This window comes from Mesoplodon bidens (genome assembly GCF_964165515.1).
Source record: "Mesoplodon bidens genome assembly, chromosome: 8".
Taxonomy (NCBI): domain Eukaryota; kingdom Metazoa; phylum Chordata; class Mammalia; order Artiodactyla; family Ziphiidae; genus Mesoplodon; species Mesoplodon bidens.
The window spans coordinates 27,604,996-27,624,465 of record NC_138165.1 but is presented as its reverse complement, the minus strand read 5'-3'; the positions used below and the strand labels follow the sequence as shown (position 1 = coordinate 27,624,465).

Here is a 19,470-nt window from a genome sequence, read left to right as displayed (position 1 = left end):
TTTATCATGCTTGGTGTTCTGTAAGCTTCCTATATATGTGGTTTGGTGTCTGTCATTAATTTTGGAAAATTTTCAGCCATTATTATTTCAGTATTTCTTCTGTTTTGTTCTCTTTCTTCTCCTTCTGGTATTCCCATTATGTGTACATTACACATTTTCCAATTTCCCACAGTTCTTAGATGTTCTGTTCTGCTTTTTTCATTCTTTTTTCTTTCTAGTTTGGGAAGTTTCTGGTGACATATGTTCAAGATCACTGATTCTTTCCTTGGCTGTGTCGGGTCTCCTGATAAGCCCATCAAAGACATTCTTCATTTGTATTACGGTGTTTTTGATTTCTATCATTTCCTTTTGATTTTTCTTAGGATTTTTTTCTCTCTGCTTAATTACCCATCTGTTCCTCCATGTGTCCACTGTTTCCATTACAGTCCTTAGCATATTAATCATATTTATTTTAAGTTCCCAATCTGATAATTCCAAAACCTCCACCATAACTTTAGTCTGGTCCTCACACTTGCTTTGTCTCTTTAAACTTCGTATTTTGCATTTTAACATGCCTTGTAATTTTTTGTTGAAAGTTGTACATGATGTATTGGGTAAAAGGAATTGCAGTAAATAGGTCTTTAGAGTGAGATTAATGTTTATCTGGCTAGGAGTTAGGCTGTGTTTGTTGTTTGCTGTCGCTGTAGGTGTCAGAGCCTAGAATTTTCTCTGGTGTTCTTGTTTTTGTCTCCCCAGTACTGACTCCAGAGGCTTGCTCCTGGGTTTTTGCTTCTAGTAAGCTGTGATTCTTGGTATCCACCTCTCTGTCCAGTTTTGGGGGCAGCAATTTGCCCTCTGACCTCAATTATCTGATGTAACTAATAAGAGTTGTTGATTTTCAGTTTGCTTAGCTGTTTTCTTGTTGTGAGGACATGACTGATGTACCAGAAACCAGAAGTTAGAGACAATGGATCTTTAGGTAGTGTTTGAGATTTGTTCTGACCCTGGAGGGCTCCTCCCAGCAATCTTTTTCTGGTTCTCTCCAGCAAATTAGCCAGCCTACAGTTTAGCCTGTATGGCCAGTGAATCTACAGATCTCTACTCATTTGCCTTTCATCACAACCTCCACTGGTTGTGAGAGTGCTCTTAGGCTAGAACTTCTCACTCTGTTACAAATGAAGTCAGTTTCTCTGGCGAGAGACTTGGGGCTATCTGCTTTATGGCCTGCTTCTCTGCCAGGCAAAATCCTCAAGCCAAGGCTCTCAAGCTGGTGGGGGGAGAGGGTCAGTGGCACTTTTGCCTCTGAATGACTCCCCTACTCTATCTGAGCACATGAGGTTGGGGCAGACATTAGCCTCGGATTTTCTTGCCACTCTCAATGTGGAACCACTGCTTTATGAGGTGGGATAAGGGTAATCAGAGCTCCAGTGTTCTTAGGCATGGCAGGCCCAAGGTAGAGCCTCCATCCCATGAGTAGGGGCTAGGCAGAAGAAGGGAGTCCCGCCTCTTGACTGCACTAACCTAGGACCCAGGCCCAGCAACGAGGAGGTGGAGGCTGGATGGAAAATGCTGTCATTCTACCCTTCGAGGGAAGGTAACCCTCTAGGAGCCAGGGGTTGAGGGAGCCCTGTGCTCTTGGCTGTACCAGTCTGGAGTAGAGTTTTCATCTTGCTGAGCTAAGAATGGTGGAGAGGGAGCACATATTATTTCATACACCATAGACTCTTACTGTTCTTACTGAGTTCTAGTAGATTTTTTTGAGTAAGTGTTTTTTCATTTGTTATATGCCTCTAGGACCATTTCCAAAGACTTTAATTAGTTGTTCTTTTATAATTCTCACCATTTTCCTGGGGAGCGTGTCCATAGAGCTCCTCATACTCTCATGCTAGAAGTGGAAATCTGGACATCTTCTTATATCATCATAATGTCATTATCATGCCCAGCATAATTAACAGTAGTTCTTTGGTGTCATTTAATGCCCGTATTGTAACTTTTCCAATTTAGAGATAGCTGCTTTAATTGAAAATTTTTAAAAAATCAGAGTAAGTGGCATTGATTGGTGATCCAATGGTAAATACCATTGGAGTTCTTTAATATTCCATTCAGGGGTGTTTTACCCATAGGTTAGAATCATATATGAGGTTGCTTTCATTCCTGTGAAATTCTGTTTGGTTTAAACCTTTGAGTCAATGAGAGTACATCAAAGTTGAATAAAATTGTCACCCTAAAAATTGTTTCTAAATAGTAGTTTAATTTTAAAGTTCATGAGTTAAAAAAAATGAAAACATCTATGTACACCTCTCAGTAGTAATCAGGGAAGTATATATTAAAGGTAAGAGACTATTTTTCATATCAGAAATACAGTGTTCAATATCGGCAGAAGTATAAACTCATTCAACCTTTCTGAAACACAACTTGGGAGTTAAAAAAAAAAGCCTTAAAGGGTATTTCCTTTTTTATCTACTAATTTGCACCACAAATAAAGGAACTCTTTATCTAATTAATTTTCATTTTACTATGTTGGAATAACAGTTTATAAATGTGGAATTCAACAGAGATATTCATAATAAATGTTAAAGGGTAAAGAAAGAATTCAATATGCTCCAATTTTGGAAAGTGATCAGCAGGTGGGTATGTGTATATAAAGAAAAGCTAGAGGGAAATGAACCAAGATATTAATACTGAGCCAAAATGTTAATATTGGGTAGTTTTATACTATTATAATTTATTTTAATTTATTATATATTTTAGATTTTTTTCTATGAATGTGTATTATGAATTTTGTGATCAGAAAAAAAAATGTTAACGTTTAATCAAGAAGAGGAAAGCAAAGTAGCAAGTTGTATTTTTGGTATTCCAAATCTCTGAATTAAAAAAAAAAAAATCCCTCAAATCTGAGCAAACACTACCTCATTTATAAAGAAGAATAATCTTTTTTTTTTCCCCAGCGTTGCATCAGAGCCAAGAAAACTTTATGAAATGCCAAAGTGTTCCAAATCAGAAAAAATAGAGGATGCTTTATTATGGGAATGCCCAGTGGTAAGATTTGTTTTTTAGAGCACTTATTTCTAAAGCATTTTTAGCCTAGAAGAACAGATTATTGTTAATATACTGCATAAAGAAATAAAACTTAAGTATCATAGTGATTCTTAAACCTTGAAAGGAATCAAGAAGAGAGCATATCTTTTGATTATCATTTTTCCTCACGAAGTAACTCCTGTCCTAAGAAATTATATATTAATACTATGAATATATTTTTAACTTTTAATACCATTTGTAAATCTTGAAAACTAGAAAAAGTTATAAACTGATTAAAAGTTTTATAAGCAATATAAGCTAGTTTATAGTTATTCTTAGCATTTAAGAGATTATTCTACTTAATATATTGAGACAATAAAATATTTAGAGCAACAGTTACGTTACATGACTCTTTGAAAGTGGATTCTTATGGGTTTCCTCTATGAATCTTTTTAAGAAAATAATAAGATAAAAATAAAAAAATAAAATAATAGATAAGCTCATTCCATCAGATCAGCGTTGCCCCAGTGTGTATTTTTTCAGAACACCGTTTTCATAAGATGTTAACATCTTATAATTGCTAGAGGAGTTGGGAGAATTAGGTTGTTTAAAGGGTTAAACAAATTTATTTATAGAATTACTTCTCAGAGCCTTTAATACTATTAATACTTATAATAATACTGCTGTTCATGGTGATTGTCAAACCCTTTTCCCAGCTTTTTTGATCATAGAACTTTCTATTTTGAGATATATTTTTATTTTATTTTATTTTATTTTATTTTTTTTTTGCAGTACACGGGCCTCTCACTGTTGTGGCCTCTCCCATTGCGGAGCACAGGCTCCAGACGTGCAGGCTCAGCGGCCATGGCTTACGGGCCCAGCCGCTCCGCGGCATGTGGGATCTTCCCGAACCGGGGCCCGAACCCGTGTCCCCTGCATCGGCAGGCGGACTCTCAACCACTGCACCACCAGGGAAGCCCGAGATATATTTTTAAATATTAATTTTCCATAGGATCAGTGTTCTAAGAAACACACTTAAGAAGTGCTGCAACACATATATACAATGGAATATTACTCAGCCATGAAAAGAAACGAAACTGAGTTATGTGTAGTGAGGTAGATGGACCTAGGGACTGTCATACAGGGTGAAGTAAATCAGAAAGAGAAAAACAAATACCGTATGCTAACACATATATATATGGAATCTTAAAAAAAAGAAATGGTTCTCATGAACCTAGGGACAGGACAGGAATAAAGACACAGACAGAGAGAATGGACTTGAGGACATGGGGAGGGGGAAGGGTAAGCTGGATGAAGTGAGAGAGTGGCATGGACATATATACACTACCAAATGTAAAATAGATAGCTAGTGGGAAGCAGCCGCATAGCACAGGGAGATCAGCTCGGTGCTTTGTGTCCACCTAGAGGGGTGGGAGGGAGCTGCAAGAGGGAGGAGATATGGGGATATATGTATACATATAGCTGATTCACTTGGTTATACAGCAGCAACTAACACACCATTGTAAAGCAATTATACTGCAATAAAGATGTTTAAAAAAAAAAAAAGTACTGCAACAGGGGCTTCCCTGGTGGCCCAGTGGTTAAGACTCCTTGCTTCTACTGCAGGGGGCATGGGTTCGACCCCTGGTCAGGGAACTAAGATCCCACATGATGTGTGATGTGGCCAAAAAAAAAAAAAAAAGTACTACAACAAACTAATCAGGTCTCTGAATCTGGCTGTTTGTTTTTTAGGAAAAATAGAATATGTGACCAAAAATAATGTTTAAAGGTTAAGAGACTATGCTTTGCATTTATTATTAAAATTCCTTTTTCTTTTTAAACACTTGTTTTTACATAAAATTGTAGTTTTCTAGAGCTGCTGCTTTCTTTTTCCCTGGACAGTTGCTTTCTTTTCATAGAAGTCTCCTTTTTAAAAATCAGGAAGCTTTAAATCTACGTTCTCTTCCCCAACTCCTTATTGAAAGTTAAAAATAACTATTGTGTCCCCACATCTAAAGCCTTTTAATCCAGTCTCATTGGTGAGGGGAAGAGGATGACAGATTTCCTAACTGAGAAAAATTTTGAAGATACCAGTGCAGAACACCAAAAATTTAGAGCAATCCTCTAAAAATAAAGTTTCTAGTAACCGAATTCCTAATCTCAATTCTCTTTAAACATTTTATTCTTATTTGAAGAGGAGCAAGATTTTCCACTAAGAAAAACTACAAAGCATATTGTATTAACTTGCTGATGTGAAACTACATTTAAACTAGCACCCTTCTTCTCTGAGATAATGTGTGAAATACAACTTATAGTTTAGGAAAATAGCTTGAGCCTATTATGTATGCTACTTAATCCTTGTTTTTTTAAGTAGACAAGGTATAAATGGTACATTTTAAAAAACTTAAAAAACTCCATGAGGTGATACTTATGTAAGACACCAAAGAATAAAAATATTTACATCATTGCCTGTGATTTTAGTGTAAGACTTCAGTAGCTAATAACCTTAAACACACACACACACAACCTCAAGAAACAAACAAAAAAAACCGTGTTTCTTTCCCTAACATTTGAAAGGGGAGACAAACCTTAGGAGTATAAATAAAACAACTATGCTTACATTCTTTTCTATTCACTCTTCAGCCCAAGCAATATAAGAGTAATTTCAACTTCCTTATTCTTAACTTTCCTCTTAGAACATCTTTTTTATTCTATAAATCAAAGTAGAACCCTTGGCTTCTCTTTCTCTTTCTGCCTTAGTCTTCCACCTTATGGCAACTCCTCAGTGGCAGGTACGCCCAAGCAGCTGTCCTCTCCCTTTGTTGGGGGTAATCCATAGGAGACAGAGGTTCTCTTTAAATTTGGTCTGACTCTTCTTCTTTGGCTGCCTTGATTCTGGATTTTAGGTTTTCATTTGAGCCACAGTGACTAATGGGATAATTTGCTCTTTTGCCATTTTAACTTGTATCAAAAGGAAAACAAGTCTTGGAATAAAGAAACATCTATTTTAGCAGATGACTCTTAATTGCGTATGCTATTATACATGGTTTTAAGAACTGTTATTGTTGCTATTGTTATCATAGCAGCATCAGTAGTACTCCTATTACTGTTGTTATAATGATTGGCTAACATTTGTTGAATACTTAATGATTAATACTTAATAAGTAATCAGTTATTTCAGGTACTGTTGAAGCACTCTATGTGAACAAACTCACTTAATAAATTAATGATGAAATAATTATTCACGATTTTAATCTTCCTTGTCTTAATTCTTTATTTGTGCATTAATAGTTCTTTTTTTTTTTTTTTTTTTTGTGGTATGCGGGCCTCTCACTCTTGTGGCCTCTCCCGTTGTGGAGCACAGGCTCCGGACGCACAGGCTCAGCGGCCATGGCTCACGGGCCTAGCCGCTCCACGGCATGTGGGATCCTCCCGGACTGGGGCACGAACCCGTGTCCCCTGCATTGGCAGGCGGACTCTCAACAACTGCGCCACCAGGGAAGCCCAATAGTTCTTTTTTAATTTACTTATTTGACTATTTCTTTAAGTGTTTAGCTGTTTTTTTTGGATATGGATTACTGCAGATTGTTTATGACCATGCAGTTTCAGTTTTATACCTCATTTTTTTTTAAGGGAGAAATGCTTCCCAATACATCAGATTATAAATCCTCACTCATAGCACTGACTGCTCATAATTGGCTACTTCGTATATCAGCAACTACAGGAAAAGTCCTTGAGAAAATATATCTTGCTTCATATTGCAAATTCAGGTATTAACTGTGATTTTGTTATTTAAAATTTTATCATGAAAAATTGAGACTTGTGGCCCAGGATATTTCAAGATTTTTTTTAAGTTTTCCATTGTATACATGGATATCAGTTTAAAAATCTATTCTATTTTTCTCTCCTCATGACTACTTTTGAAGATCTGAGGATGGAGACCCTTTATCATTTATCTTTGTATTCCTCATAAGTAACTAACCTCTAGTAGTTGGCAGATACCCTTTCTTAAAAAAATGTACTTTTTACAAATAGTATTTTATATGTAGGATGTATTTTATGGTAGATTTTTCTGAAGGCTGGTCTGTTGCAGTTAAATTACCTACGTAATATAATCTAAGAACTGTTAATTTTTAACTAGTAATTTTATAAATTAGATATAAATTTTTGGAATGAATATGTGCATGCAAAATGGGAATGTAACATTTTCAATGCTTTTTGTAACTTCCATTTTAAATCAGGAATGGTTTTTTGTTTTCTAAGTTTTGAATGCTGACAGATCAAGCATAATTTTTATTCACTGAGACGCTAAAAGGATTAAAATTATATATATTTAAAAATAGGAATAAATGCATATAAGGATCCAAGGGAATTCTTTTAGTTAGTAATTTGTTTTTAAAATAAACTGCTTTGCTTTTATAATTTAAGTAACTGAAAAACTGTTCACTTATAAAATATCTATTATATTTTTATTTTAAGTATAAGGAAATTGACCCAAAAGAATAAATTTCTTTTTATTCTTTTAAAAGATACTTGAGCTGGGACACTCCTCAAGAAGTCATTGCAGTCAAGTCAGCTCAGAACAAAGGCTCATCACTGGCCCAGCAGGTAGACATCTTTAAACATTCAATAAAATAAAGAATTTGTTTCCAGAAGAATTTGTCTGAAAATTTGTTATGAAAGAACTAATGATCTTTGATTTCTGAAGCATGCTATAAAAGTTGTTTACCACAAATTTAGGCAATTCCCTTCAAGCCACTCTGGGGAAGTACCACAGATTATTTTATATTCCATAACGGAAAGAAATCTGAACCTTATTCTTCAGAGTAAAGGAGCTATCTTCTTCAAGCAGAGAAATCACTTGAGTTTTAATTGTTGATACTTTTTTCTATTTCTGTTTTCTCATGTCAGTGTAGTTTTGTAATGCTAAATGATATGACCATGATAACTCTGTGTCTTTTGATTAGGCCCTTGATTATTAGGATTCCAATTCACAATATAAATTATGTTGTATAATAATATAATACAATATATTAATTTATATTATAATCTATTATATAGTATATAAATATATTTTGTTATATAGTACATAAAGTATGTTTTTGTAAAATATATTGTTAAGAAACGTTTACTATTATGCTTACTTCTATAGATTTTTGTGTGTATATGCAGTTTGTAGTATCTGAAGAGCTAAAGGTTTAGTGGACATATTTTGAACATGCAGGCCTTCCTGTTTAAGTAACTTTGCAATATAGATAGAGGAATGTTTTTAATTCATGAAAACAGAGTGTTTTTATTTTTTTAATTAAAAAAACTTTTTATAGAAGTATAGTTGATGTACGATATTATATGTTATAGATGTACAATATAGTGATTCATGATTTGTAAAGGTTATATACTCCATTTATAGTTCTTATAAAATACTGGCTTTATTCCACATGTTGTACAATATATCCTTGTAGTTTGTCTTTTTTTTTTTTTTTTTTTTTTGCGGTACGCGGGCCTCTCACTGCTGTGGCCTCTCCCGTTGTGGAGAATCCGGACACGCAGGCTCAGCGGCCATGGCTCACAGGCCCAGCTGCTCCGCGGCACATGGGATCTTCCCGGACCGGGGCACGAACCCGCGTCCCCTGCATCGGCAGGCAGACTCTCAACCACTGCACCACCAGGGAAGCCCCTTTTTTTTTTTTTTTGCGGTACGCAGGCCTCTTACGGTTGTGGCCTCTCTCATTGCGGAGCACAGGCTCCGGGTGCGCAGGCTCAGTGGCCATGGCTCATGGGCCCAGCCGCTCCGCGGCATGTGGGATCTTCCCGGACCGGGCCACGAACCCACGTCCCATGCATCAGCAGGTGGACTGTCAACCACTGGGCCACCAGGGAAGCCCTGTAGTTTGTCTTATACATAATAGTTTGTACCTTGTAATCCCCTACCCCTATATTGCCCCTCCCCCACTTCCCTTTCCCCACTGGTAACCACTAGGAAAACAGCAGTTTTAAAATACTCTTGAGAGCTGCCTATGATTTTAGTCTTTCCTTTTAGGCAGGCATTCAACAGCCTGTTTTGCTGTACCTTGCAGTGTTCCATGTGCTACCTTTTTCACTCATAGGGATTCTGGAGATCAACAAAAAGGTAGGAACTCATTTCTGATTTAATTGTAGTATTAATTTTTTGACAATAAGATGTAATATCATTGTTTAATTATTTGTTTATTAGGTGTTTGGATTGGAAATGTTCCCTTGACTGTACAAAGCTTGTTGATTTAGTTTATTTCATATCAAAATACATGAGAACATTTGATGTGGGAAGAGAGTCTAATAGTCCCTTCATCTTTCTACATGTTTATTTAGTTAGTTAGTTAGTTAGGTAGTTATTCTTGGCTGCTTTGGGTCTTTGTTGCTGTGCATGGGCTTTCTCTAGTTGTGTTGGGGGCTACTCTTCATTGCAGTGTGTGGGCTTCTCATTGCAGTGTCTTCTCTTGTTGTGGAGCACGGGCCTAGGCATGTGAGCTTCAGTAGTTGTGGTGCATGGGCTCAGTTGTTTTGGCGCGTGGGCTCTAGAGCACAGGCTCAGTAGCTGTGGCGCATGGGCTTAGTTGCTTCACGGCATGTGGGATCTTCCCGGACCAAGGATCGAACCTGTGTCCACCACATTGGCAGGATTCTTAACCACTGCGCCACCAAGGAAGTCCCTTTCAGCATGTTTTTATGCTTTTCAAGTGGATAGTGTTGAGTACCAGTCATTAACAAACCCCTGTTCTATAAAATTATGAAATGAGTAAAATATTTTTTTCATTGGGAATATTCCAAAGCTTGTTAAAAATGATCATAAAGAAAGGTAAAAAGCTGCAACAAAGTGCCTCATTTTAATTGCAAAGTATAGATCTAAAACTTGTTTTATGGTATATAAACAAGTCTTATAATTAAATATGTAAGTTCTTCAACTCATTCAGTGTTGGGGGTTTTTTTTTGCGGTACGCGGGCCTCTCACTGTTGTGGCCTCTCCCATTGTGGAGCACAGGCTCCGGATGCGCAGGCCCAGCGGCCATGGCTCACGGGCCCAGCCGCTCCGCGGCATGTGGGATTTTCCCGGACCGGGGCACGAACCCGTGTCCCCTGCATCGGCAGGCGGACTCTCAACCACTGCGCCACCAGGGAAGCCCAGTGTTGGGTTTTATTGTTGTTGCCATTGTTCTTGATTTGTGGGGTGGTTATTTGGGAAGAAAGAAAGGACATATTTCCTCTGAGTAAAAGAATCAATAGTTTGCTAGTTTCCTTTAAAAGAATTGTTCCTTAGTTTGCGTGAATAGTTATTTATTGGTCTATTCTACTAGTCTTTAATTAAGCACCTGAAGCGTTATTGAGGCCAGGTCTTGAGGGTCCACTAATACTTATAAGCAAACAAGATGAATGTATTTTAAAAATTTTATATAAGCATAATATACTAAACTGCATAAAGACTAAAGAATTAATTATTTATTGTTCATTTTGTATAGGCACTTGAATATTTTATGACATATAATAATAGTGTAACATATAAAGTATTTAACTAGGAGGTTAAGCAGCTACCAAAATCCTAAAGGTAGTAAATGGAGAAGCTGGAATTTGAACTTAGATTTGACTCCAGAGATTAAACCAAATTTTAAAATAAGAGTGGCTACTTTATTATAGCACTCATCATTTGAAAATACATTTGAATTAAACAAATCCTCCTTTCAAAGTGGGGAATGAGGATCAGGGAATAAAAAGTCATAGGCTAGTCAAGAGCAAAGCAAACCATGATTATCCTTTTAAGAGATGACACAAAACACAGCTCATAAATGTAATTGTTCCCTTTGTGCTTGTGGATTAAGTAATTGTGTATACTTATTACAGTCTTCAATAGGAATGAACACTTAGCAAAATCATAAATTGTTTCTATTTATTCTTACATGTTCGAGATAATCATTTGAGGGATTTGATTTTGATTACAGTTATTTGAAATTGAAGTGTATCTTTCATTTACCATGCATAATAAGACTACCTATGGGCCAGGCTCAGAATGTACTTAAAGCTATTTGTTGGGGTAGTAAATCTTTACTAAATGATTTGTCTTGAGTAGAAACAGAAACAGATTTTCACTTAATTTCTACTTGTTCTTTCTTTTTTCTTTATTTATTTTTGGCTGCGTTGGGTCTTCGTTGCTGCATGCAGGCTTTCTCTAGTTGTGGCGAGAGGGGGTACTTGTTCTTTCATTGCTATGAATATTTGTTTATGTTAGTTGGCTTTTGTTAGATATTAAAATAGGCACAGAATCAAGTTCTTTTTAGAGCTCTGTGGAGCATCATGACAGGATCCAGTGCATAGAACAGAGACAGAAGGGGAACAGTGAGCCAAAGCTTCTCAAGGTCAGCTAGGCTAAATGTTTCTGTATGTATTTGGTTTTTAACATGTTCGGTTTTAACAGTATTAGATATTTAAAGAACAAGGAAATGATAAAATTCTCTAGTTGGCTATTTTTTATTAGAATTACTTTCTTAGACCCAATCTTTTCACCTCCAGCTAAAAAATGTCCCTTTATAAATAACATTTTATGAAGAATAGGTCCCTGTATTTATTCTGCCATGCATATTCTGCATGGTAGAATTAAATGGACTCAGTTTACACCTATGTCCATGAGGAAGAGGATTTGTTATTAAAAGATATTGACAAAACTGTGAAGCAAATGTATGCTGCTGCATCATTTTGAGGGATATGTCTTACACTCCCATTAGTGCTTCAGTTTGAGACCCCAGTGGCTTACCACTCTGCCCTAATAACACCTTAGCTTCCAGTTTCTAAATTATAATTAAGTTATAATGTTAAGCAGCAGTGTTGTAGTGGTGGCCTGAATATTAAACAGATGCACAAACCACTGTGAAACTCAGAGGATTAGCCTTCTGGTCTTTTCTCAGGTGATATCTACCTTTCCCCTCAGATTTTCGGGAGTGTAACAGATGCCACCTTGTCTCATGGAATACTGATTGTGATGTACAGCTCGGGACTGGTCAGACTTTATAGCTTCCAAGCCATCACTGAACAGGTAGAGAAAACTGAAATTTGCCATATTGAAATTAACTTGAAATTTGGACTGAGGTATGAATTTTTTTTTGGATTTTATTTATTTTTTTATATAGCAGGTTCTTATTAGTTATCCATTTAATACTTATTAGTGTATTCATGTCAATCCCAATCTCCCAATTCATCCCACACACACACCCCCCCACCACTTTCCCCCTTTGGTAGGACTGAGGTATGAATTTTTTAATGAGATGTTTTTAAAGTAAGGCACTGTGTAGATTTTAACTCTACCAAACTGTACAAATGCAGAAAGACAAAGTAACCTTTAAAAGAGGGGTGGGAAGATAAACAGAAAGGCCCTTGAATAAATAAAGACATTTCCTCTGTCATATACATGTGAATTTGATTTTTTTCTCTCTCCAGACAGCAAATAAGTAGGTGCTAAAGCCACCATTTTTGTTTTGTTTTGTTTTTAGTTCATGCAACAGAAACTTGACTTAGGGTGTGCATGCAGATGGGGTGGGACTACTGGAACTGTAGGAGAGGCTCCTTTTGGCATTCCTTGTAATATTAAAATCACAGGTATGGCTGCTATATAGTACTTTCTTCACCTTAAAAATTAAGTGGTCATATTAATAGTTATTAATTGTAATCATCCAAATGTTTTTTGCATGATTTAATTATAAATTAATTCATTTTATTCCTATGAAGAGTATTCTTTGCTTTTGAATAGGCATTCACAAAAATCTGTTATTCATTTAGATAAAGGCCTGGGGATGCTGGACCTTGCTTAGCCAGAGATCTGTTACCTTTGGCAATTTACTTTTACCTTTCTGGTCTTGATTTCCTTATCTGCAGAATAATAAGTTACAGCAAATGATACCATCCTAGTTCCTTTATAACTTAAAATTTTACAATTCTGTGAAATTTACCCAACTTAAAGATCAACAAAGCACACAAAAAATTAGACATAATTTTATAAATATAATAAAAATGTTCTATATTTAATTAGCTTATCAAATTCAGCAGTTTATTAAAAGGAAATGAACTGCTACTCAAACTGAGCAATGTGTGTTAGATAAACCATGACTGACCAGAGTTCATCTCAGCAATACAAGAATTATTTAATGCAGACAGATGTAAAACTCATATGAATAAATTTAAAAAGATAATATATTTTGTTATCCTAATACTTGTTTATCTTTAGTCTTGGTTCATTAAGAATCATTCTTGGGACTTCCCTGGTGGCACAGTGGTTAAGACTCCAAGCTCCCAATGCAGGGGGCCCAGGTTTGATCCCTGATCAGGGAACTAGATCCCACATGCATGCTGTAACTAAGAGTTTGCATGCCACAACTAAGGAGCCCGCCTGCCGCAATTAAGACCTGGGGCAACCAAATAAATTTAAATAAATAATTTTTTCTTAAAAAAAGAATCATTCTTTATCATATTGAGGACATTTCCTTTTACTTCTAGCCAATAAACATTACGTATTTAGGTGAAACTCCAAAGGTTTTTCTAACATGGGTCAAAATAAGACAGTAATTTTTTTCTATTATTACTATTTAACATTACATCATCAACAGATCAAGAAACAAATGAAAGATTTAATTGTGAGAAAGGAGATGTTCTTTTTTTTTTTTTTTTTTTTTTTTTTGCGGTATGTGGGCCTCTCATTGTTGTGGTCTCTCCCGTTGCGAAGCACAGGCTCCGGACGCGCAGGCTCAGCAGCCATGGCTCACGGGCCCAGCCGCTCCGCGGCATGTGGGATCTTCCCGGACTGGGGCACGAACCCGTGTCCCCTGCATCGGCAGGCGGACTCTCAACCACTGCGCCACCAGGGAAGCCCAGGAGATGTTCTTTTTATTAGTAAATGACAGACTATAAAAACAGAGAGTCCAGTGTAGCCATTATCCAAGAAACTCAAAATAAATATTCTAAAAATTACTCGGGGGTTTTAGATGTCTTGGACAAGCTAAATTAGGCAGTTCTGTGATAACTCAGCCTCAGCAATACCTCCTATATTTGATACAAATATGCTAGCAGGAATCTATTAAGAATTTTAAAACTACAGGCTCCAGTGGTAACTACAGTGTATTATTTTGAAGAGAGTTTCCCCAAATGGTACATTGTTCTCATTGAAATGCAGATAATCAAGTAAAGCAAAGAACAGGGTGATAAAGAAAGCTCATAGAGCCTTTGATTGTGCTGTGATTTTGGTCCCTGTTTGTAGAGAGAAGACTAGATTTGGGATCACAATCTTGGTCTGCTACTAGGAAGAGTGAAATTCCACTACAAACTGGTGGTTACGATAGTGAGCAAATTACTTAACCTCTTTGGGCCTCACTTTTATCAACTTTAAAATAATAACATTTGAAAATATCTGTGAAACCACATGCCATTGTAAAACAATACAGTGATTGTTGGACATTTAGCTTAGAAAAGTAGCATACTATGTTGGAAGCTTTGAGTATTTTTTCAAACTATATTGACTGAAATCCTACTCATTTCTCCAGATTTGTTTTTCAGGATCATTAAGGTCTGTACAAAATAATATTCCTTTTAACTTTAAATAACTTTTTTTTTTAATGCAAAGCAATTCATTTTCATTACAGAAGAATTAGGAAATAATGATAAAATAGAGAAAGTTTAAAATACTCATAGTCCTCCTGCATGGAATTAACTGTTATCACCTCAGTGTGGTTTTTTGGTAATCTTGTAACGTATATATGTCTGAAACCAAAAAAGAATCATATTGTGAATACTCCTTCATAACTTTTTTAAAAAAATCAAAAATAAATAAATAAATAAATAACATAAAATAATGGCAATTCCCTGGTGGTCCAGTGGTTAGGACTCCGTGCTTCCACTGCTGGGGGCCCAGGTTCGATCCCTGGTCAGGGAACTAAAATCCCGCAAGCCACACGGCGCAGCCAAAAATAGAAAAAAGAAAAGAAATAATAAAATGATTAAAATAAAATAATTTTAAAAAACAACTCGAAGTATAATTTACAGGCCCTTAAATGCCCTCATTTTAACTGTACAATTTGAGTTTTGCCAAATGTTGATATCTGTGAAACCACTACTACAATCAAGATTTAAAATCTTTTCATCACTCCAAAATGTTCCCCTGTGCCCTTTCCAGTCAACTCCCTCACCATCCCCAGCCTTAGGCAACCAATGAACCTGCTTTCTTTCACTCTAGTTTTCTAGAGTTTCGTATAAATGGAAGCACATGATACATACTTTTTTGTCTGGCTTCTTTCACTCACCATATTATTTTTGAGATTCATTGCATATCATTGCATATATCTGTAGCCTAACCCACTTTTAAATGTTAATGTATTACAAATATTAATTTCCATCTAGATTATTTAATAGATGGTCTTATGAAAACAAAGTCGGAGTTCTATCTTACTCTTTACATCAAGAGAAATAATAGATCAAAAATTTAAAGTTCTATAAGAAAACTTAGAGAATCTTTTTATCTCAGAGTTGAGAAGAGCTTTCTGACAGAAACGCAGAGCCATTAAAGAAGGGATTGATAAATTTGGCTACATAAAAATAAAGTGCTGCAAGGTAAAAAACAAAAACAAAAACACACACATAAACCAACTCAAAAATCAAACAATGAACAAGGGAAATATTTGCAACATACACTGTAAAGGGGTAACTTCCTCTTTATATATGAGTTCTACAGACCAGTAAGAAGTGACTACAACAACAACAGCAACAAAATGAGCAAAGGATATTGTTCAGAAGAAGAGGAAATATAAATGACTTTTAATTTGGGGAGGACAAAGCCCAACGTCACTGATAAGAGAATCGCAAGTTAACACTATCATAAGATACTTCTTTTCAGATTCTCAAATATCAAAAAGTTAGGTAACAGGGTTGGTGAGAGTATAGAAGAGGCACTTTCATTTATTATTGGAGTCCCTTGTGGAGGACAATTTGTCAGTATGTTTCAAAATTTTAAATGCATATATTCCTTGAGCAATTCCATTTTTAGGAATTTATCCCAGATACATTCACATGTGTACAAAACGACAAATGTACAGTTACAACATTGTTTCTAACAGCAAAAGATTGGAAACAATGTATACTGATAACACTGATAGGTGACATTAGTATTCTTTGATTGTTTGGCTGTGTCATAAACTTAATTGTTAAAAAGAAACAGGAATTCTTTTTGCACCGGTATAGAGGAGTTTCCAATATATATTAGTAAGTAAAAAAAGGAGTGCAAAACTGTGTATATAAAAAACCTCATTTGTGTTAAGTATTCATATGCATATATTAAAAGTATAGATATATGAGTATATGCCTTTAGGATTGCTTGAAATATCTGGAAGGGCACACAGAAAACTGATAAATAGTAGTTATCTTTGAGGGATACAGATGGAAGGAAAACTTAGTTTTCATTATATTTCTTCTGATGCTTTTTGAATGCAGTACTTATATTACCTTTGCCAAAGAGTGGTCCTGTGTATATGTGTGCACACGCTAAGCTCCTCAAGGTTTTAAGATCTCGACTTATGTACCATTATATGCATGAACTGTAAATTTATTTAACCAGTTTACAATGGACATGTAGGTTGTTTTTAATTTTCTGTGATTATAAATAGTATAAGAATGTTCCTGTAATTATTAATGATCCTAAAATTTCCTTATCACAAGACATGGAATCAGCCATTCTCTGAGAACTCTTAGGCCCTTTCAATTGAGAATAGTATTAGAGATCAAAATTTGGGCTCTTGGGGCTAATGGGGTCCCACCAGGGTTGTGGTGAGCAGAGTCCTGCTGCGCTCTTGGGCGATTTTTAGCAACTGCTGGGAAAATTATTTCTTTTTAAATACATCTTTTTGCATTGATTTTTTTTTCTATTTTGAATTCCTATTTTATATTCTCTACAACATACCTACTTAAATTTTTAACCCCAAATTCAAACTCTAATTGTATTTTTTTCTCTTTATAATTCTTTTCCTCATCCACCATCATTTGGTAGCCACCATATTATCACACGTGATGTTTATGTATCTTTCACAATTTACCGACTGATGTCCTTTGCCCATTTTTCTATTGGGGTGTCCGTAATTTTCTTATTACTTAAAAAAGATTTCTTTATATATTAAGAATATTACCCTTTTCTTAAAAGGTTTTAAAAAAAGGTACTTTAAATATACTTGATATGTTTATACCTATCTCTTCTTTCTCCTCAAGATTGTCAGTTTGTGAACTCACTTTTCATTATTTGTTGTTCTCCTTTGTGTAGCTTTAAGTAGTAAATTGCCCTTATGAAGAAACCTAATAAGGCACACACTTCTATATGTAACATGTGATTTTTTGAGTGAATGGTCTCCCTAAGACAAGTTCCTTTACTGACAGTGGTGGCCTCATAAGCCAAAGATTAAACTGTCAAGTTAGAGGCATAAACAAAGGACTCTGATTAGTCACCTTCACAAACAGACCATGTGGTATTTCAGAAGGGCTGCCCCAAAGGAATTCTGGTCTTCATAAGCAGCACTACCTTCCATTTATACATGTCTCCAAAAGTAAGTCTGTTATGCTCTATATAAAATTAATTGTCATCAAAGAAGACTAGGAAGCACTAACAGTTCTTTTGTGTTGTCAGTCTCCAACAGACAGTGACTGACCGGATGTATCTAAACTACCTTAAAATTAACTTGTCTAATGATTATACTAGTAGTAGTGGCTATCCTTTGATAAAGCTTCCACGGTAACAGGACCCATCCTAAGTGGTTACTTTTCATTATTTCTGAAGTGGAAATCTTAAGCAACACTTCTTTTGTAACGTTTGCTAAATATAACCTGTTAGTCTAGAATATGAAGGTTCTCTTCCTCACATTTGAAGGAAGTATTAGACCTAATACCTTGTTGGATTGTTACGAGAGATGGAAATAGTATCTAACCAAGCCTTGTAGATAGCAGGTGCTTATTAAATGGCAGCTGCTTTTGTTAGGTATACTTTGTCATTTTTGCCATCATAAGCACCTTCAGCCCATTTTTTATCTCCATCCAGCTGCATGTCACACATATCCTGAAAACGGATGTCTAGAAAGTTGACTCATAACCTACCAGCTTTTTCTTTTCTTAAGACTATAGAAATAAGCAATAAGCCTCTTTCCTGATTGTATTTTCTTTCTTGAACATAGTAATTTTTCATTAGTGGAAGTTCATAGATGATGCGTGCAAAGAAAAGTTGAGTTCAGTTAATGAATGTTCCAAGGCTACCAGAATAAAGAAGCTAATACATTCCTTTTGCCCATCTCTGCAGATACACCACCACTGCTCTTTGAGGTATCCTCCCTGGAGAATGCTTTTCAGATTGGAGGCCATCCTTGGCACTATATCATCACACCTAATAAGAAGAAACAAAAAGGAGTTTTCCATATTTGTGCCCTAAAGGACAATTCCTTGGTAAATCAAGGTGGTCAGACTTCAGTAGTAAATTTATATCAGAAATTCTTTATTCTCTACTTCTGTAATAGGTGCACATTCCTAAGAATTACTTTTTTATTTGTATTAATCATTTGTAAACAACGTAAAGTACAGGAGAGTACAAAGGATATAGCAAACACTTGTATGTGCTACCCAGAATTTGAAACATTAACATTTGAAAATTCTCAGGGCACCAAAGATTTATTAGGTTTTTTTTCCTTACCATCTCCTTGATCCCATTTAAACATCTCTAAAGCTGCATAGTGGGAATTGTTGATGGAATGTATTCAGGCTGCCTCCGAAATTACTGGTGGACTGTGTAGTTGATTCTGCTTCTTCATGGTTTGTTGCTCTTGGCTTTCCAGAGCAGAACCAGATAGAACTCTGTTGGTCATGGTATAAACACTGAAACACTTGGAGTTTTCAAGGATATTTTAAAGTTATGGCAGAATAGAAAGAAAGGGTATATGGCAAAACAAGACAAAAAATTACCCCTTGAGTTAATTTTTCTTATTTTTCTTTTTTAAAATGACTTAGGCATTGATTTATCATTTAATAAACATTATTGAGGGCCTACTGTGTGCCATACTTGGCTGGGGACACGTTCTCTTCCCACAAGTTGCTTACACCCTCAAAAGAAAGCAAATGTGTAGGGAAATAAGATGCAGTCCATTAAGTACAGTGATTGAGATAAGTGCAAGAGTGAGTGCACAGAGGAGGGGGGTTCTATCTTTGTTTTATATTGCTGATTTAGTTTAGTTTATTTCTGGAGCCTCTTGATCCATTAAATGAACTTTTTATGACGCAGACTCAGCTTATTCCACACCCTTCTCTTCCAGAATCTTTCTCCATCAGTCACTGTTGGATCCAGTGGCTTTGAGAGTCACAGGTCACCTTTCACCACACTGAAGACGTACACAGTCTTGGGTCCATTTATCTATTTCCTTTGGTGTCATGGCCACCAGGGAACGTGGT

At 35.9% G+C, this 19,470-nt stretch overlaps 1 protein-coding gene across 4 annotated transcripts in view; it reads left to right on the top strand.

Annotated features, from left to right (window-relative positions):
* DCAF17 (DDB1 and CUL4 associated factor 17) overlaps window positions 1–19,470 on the top strand; it is a 34,931-nt gene that overhangs the window by 3,742 nt on the left and 11,719 nt on the right. For 2 of the 4 annotated variants that reach the window (XM_081243218.1, XM_081243219.1), the window contains 7 exons: window positions 2,928–3,018; window positions 6,631–6,767; window positions 7,527–7,605; window positions 9,038–9,127; window positions 11,951–12,055; window positions 12,510–12,615; window positions 18,332–18,474. In XM_081243218.1, the coding sequence (XP_081099344.1) occupies window positions 2,959–3,018; window positions 6,631–6,767; window positions 7,527–7,605; window positions 9,038–9,127; window positions 11,951–12,055; window positions 12,510–12,615; window positions 18,332–18,474 (720 nt within the window). In that variant the 5' untranslated portion in view covers window positions 2,928–2,958. Of the gene's footprint in view, window positions 1–2,927; window positions 3,019–6,630; window positions 6,768–7,526; window positions 7,606–9,037; window positions 9,128–11,950; window positions 12,056–12,509; window positions 12,616–18,331; window positions 18,485–19,470 lie in introns of all 4 variants that reach the window. The other 2 variants (XM_081243220.1, XM_081243221.1) reach the window with 2 other exon arrangements.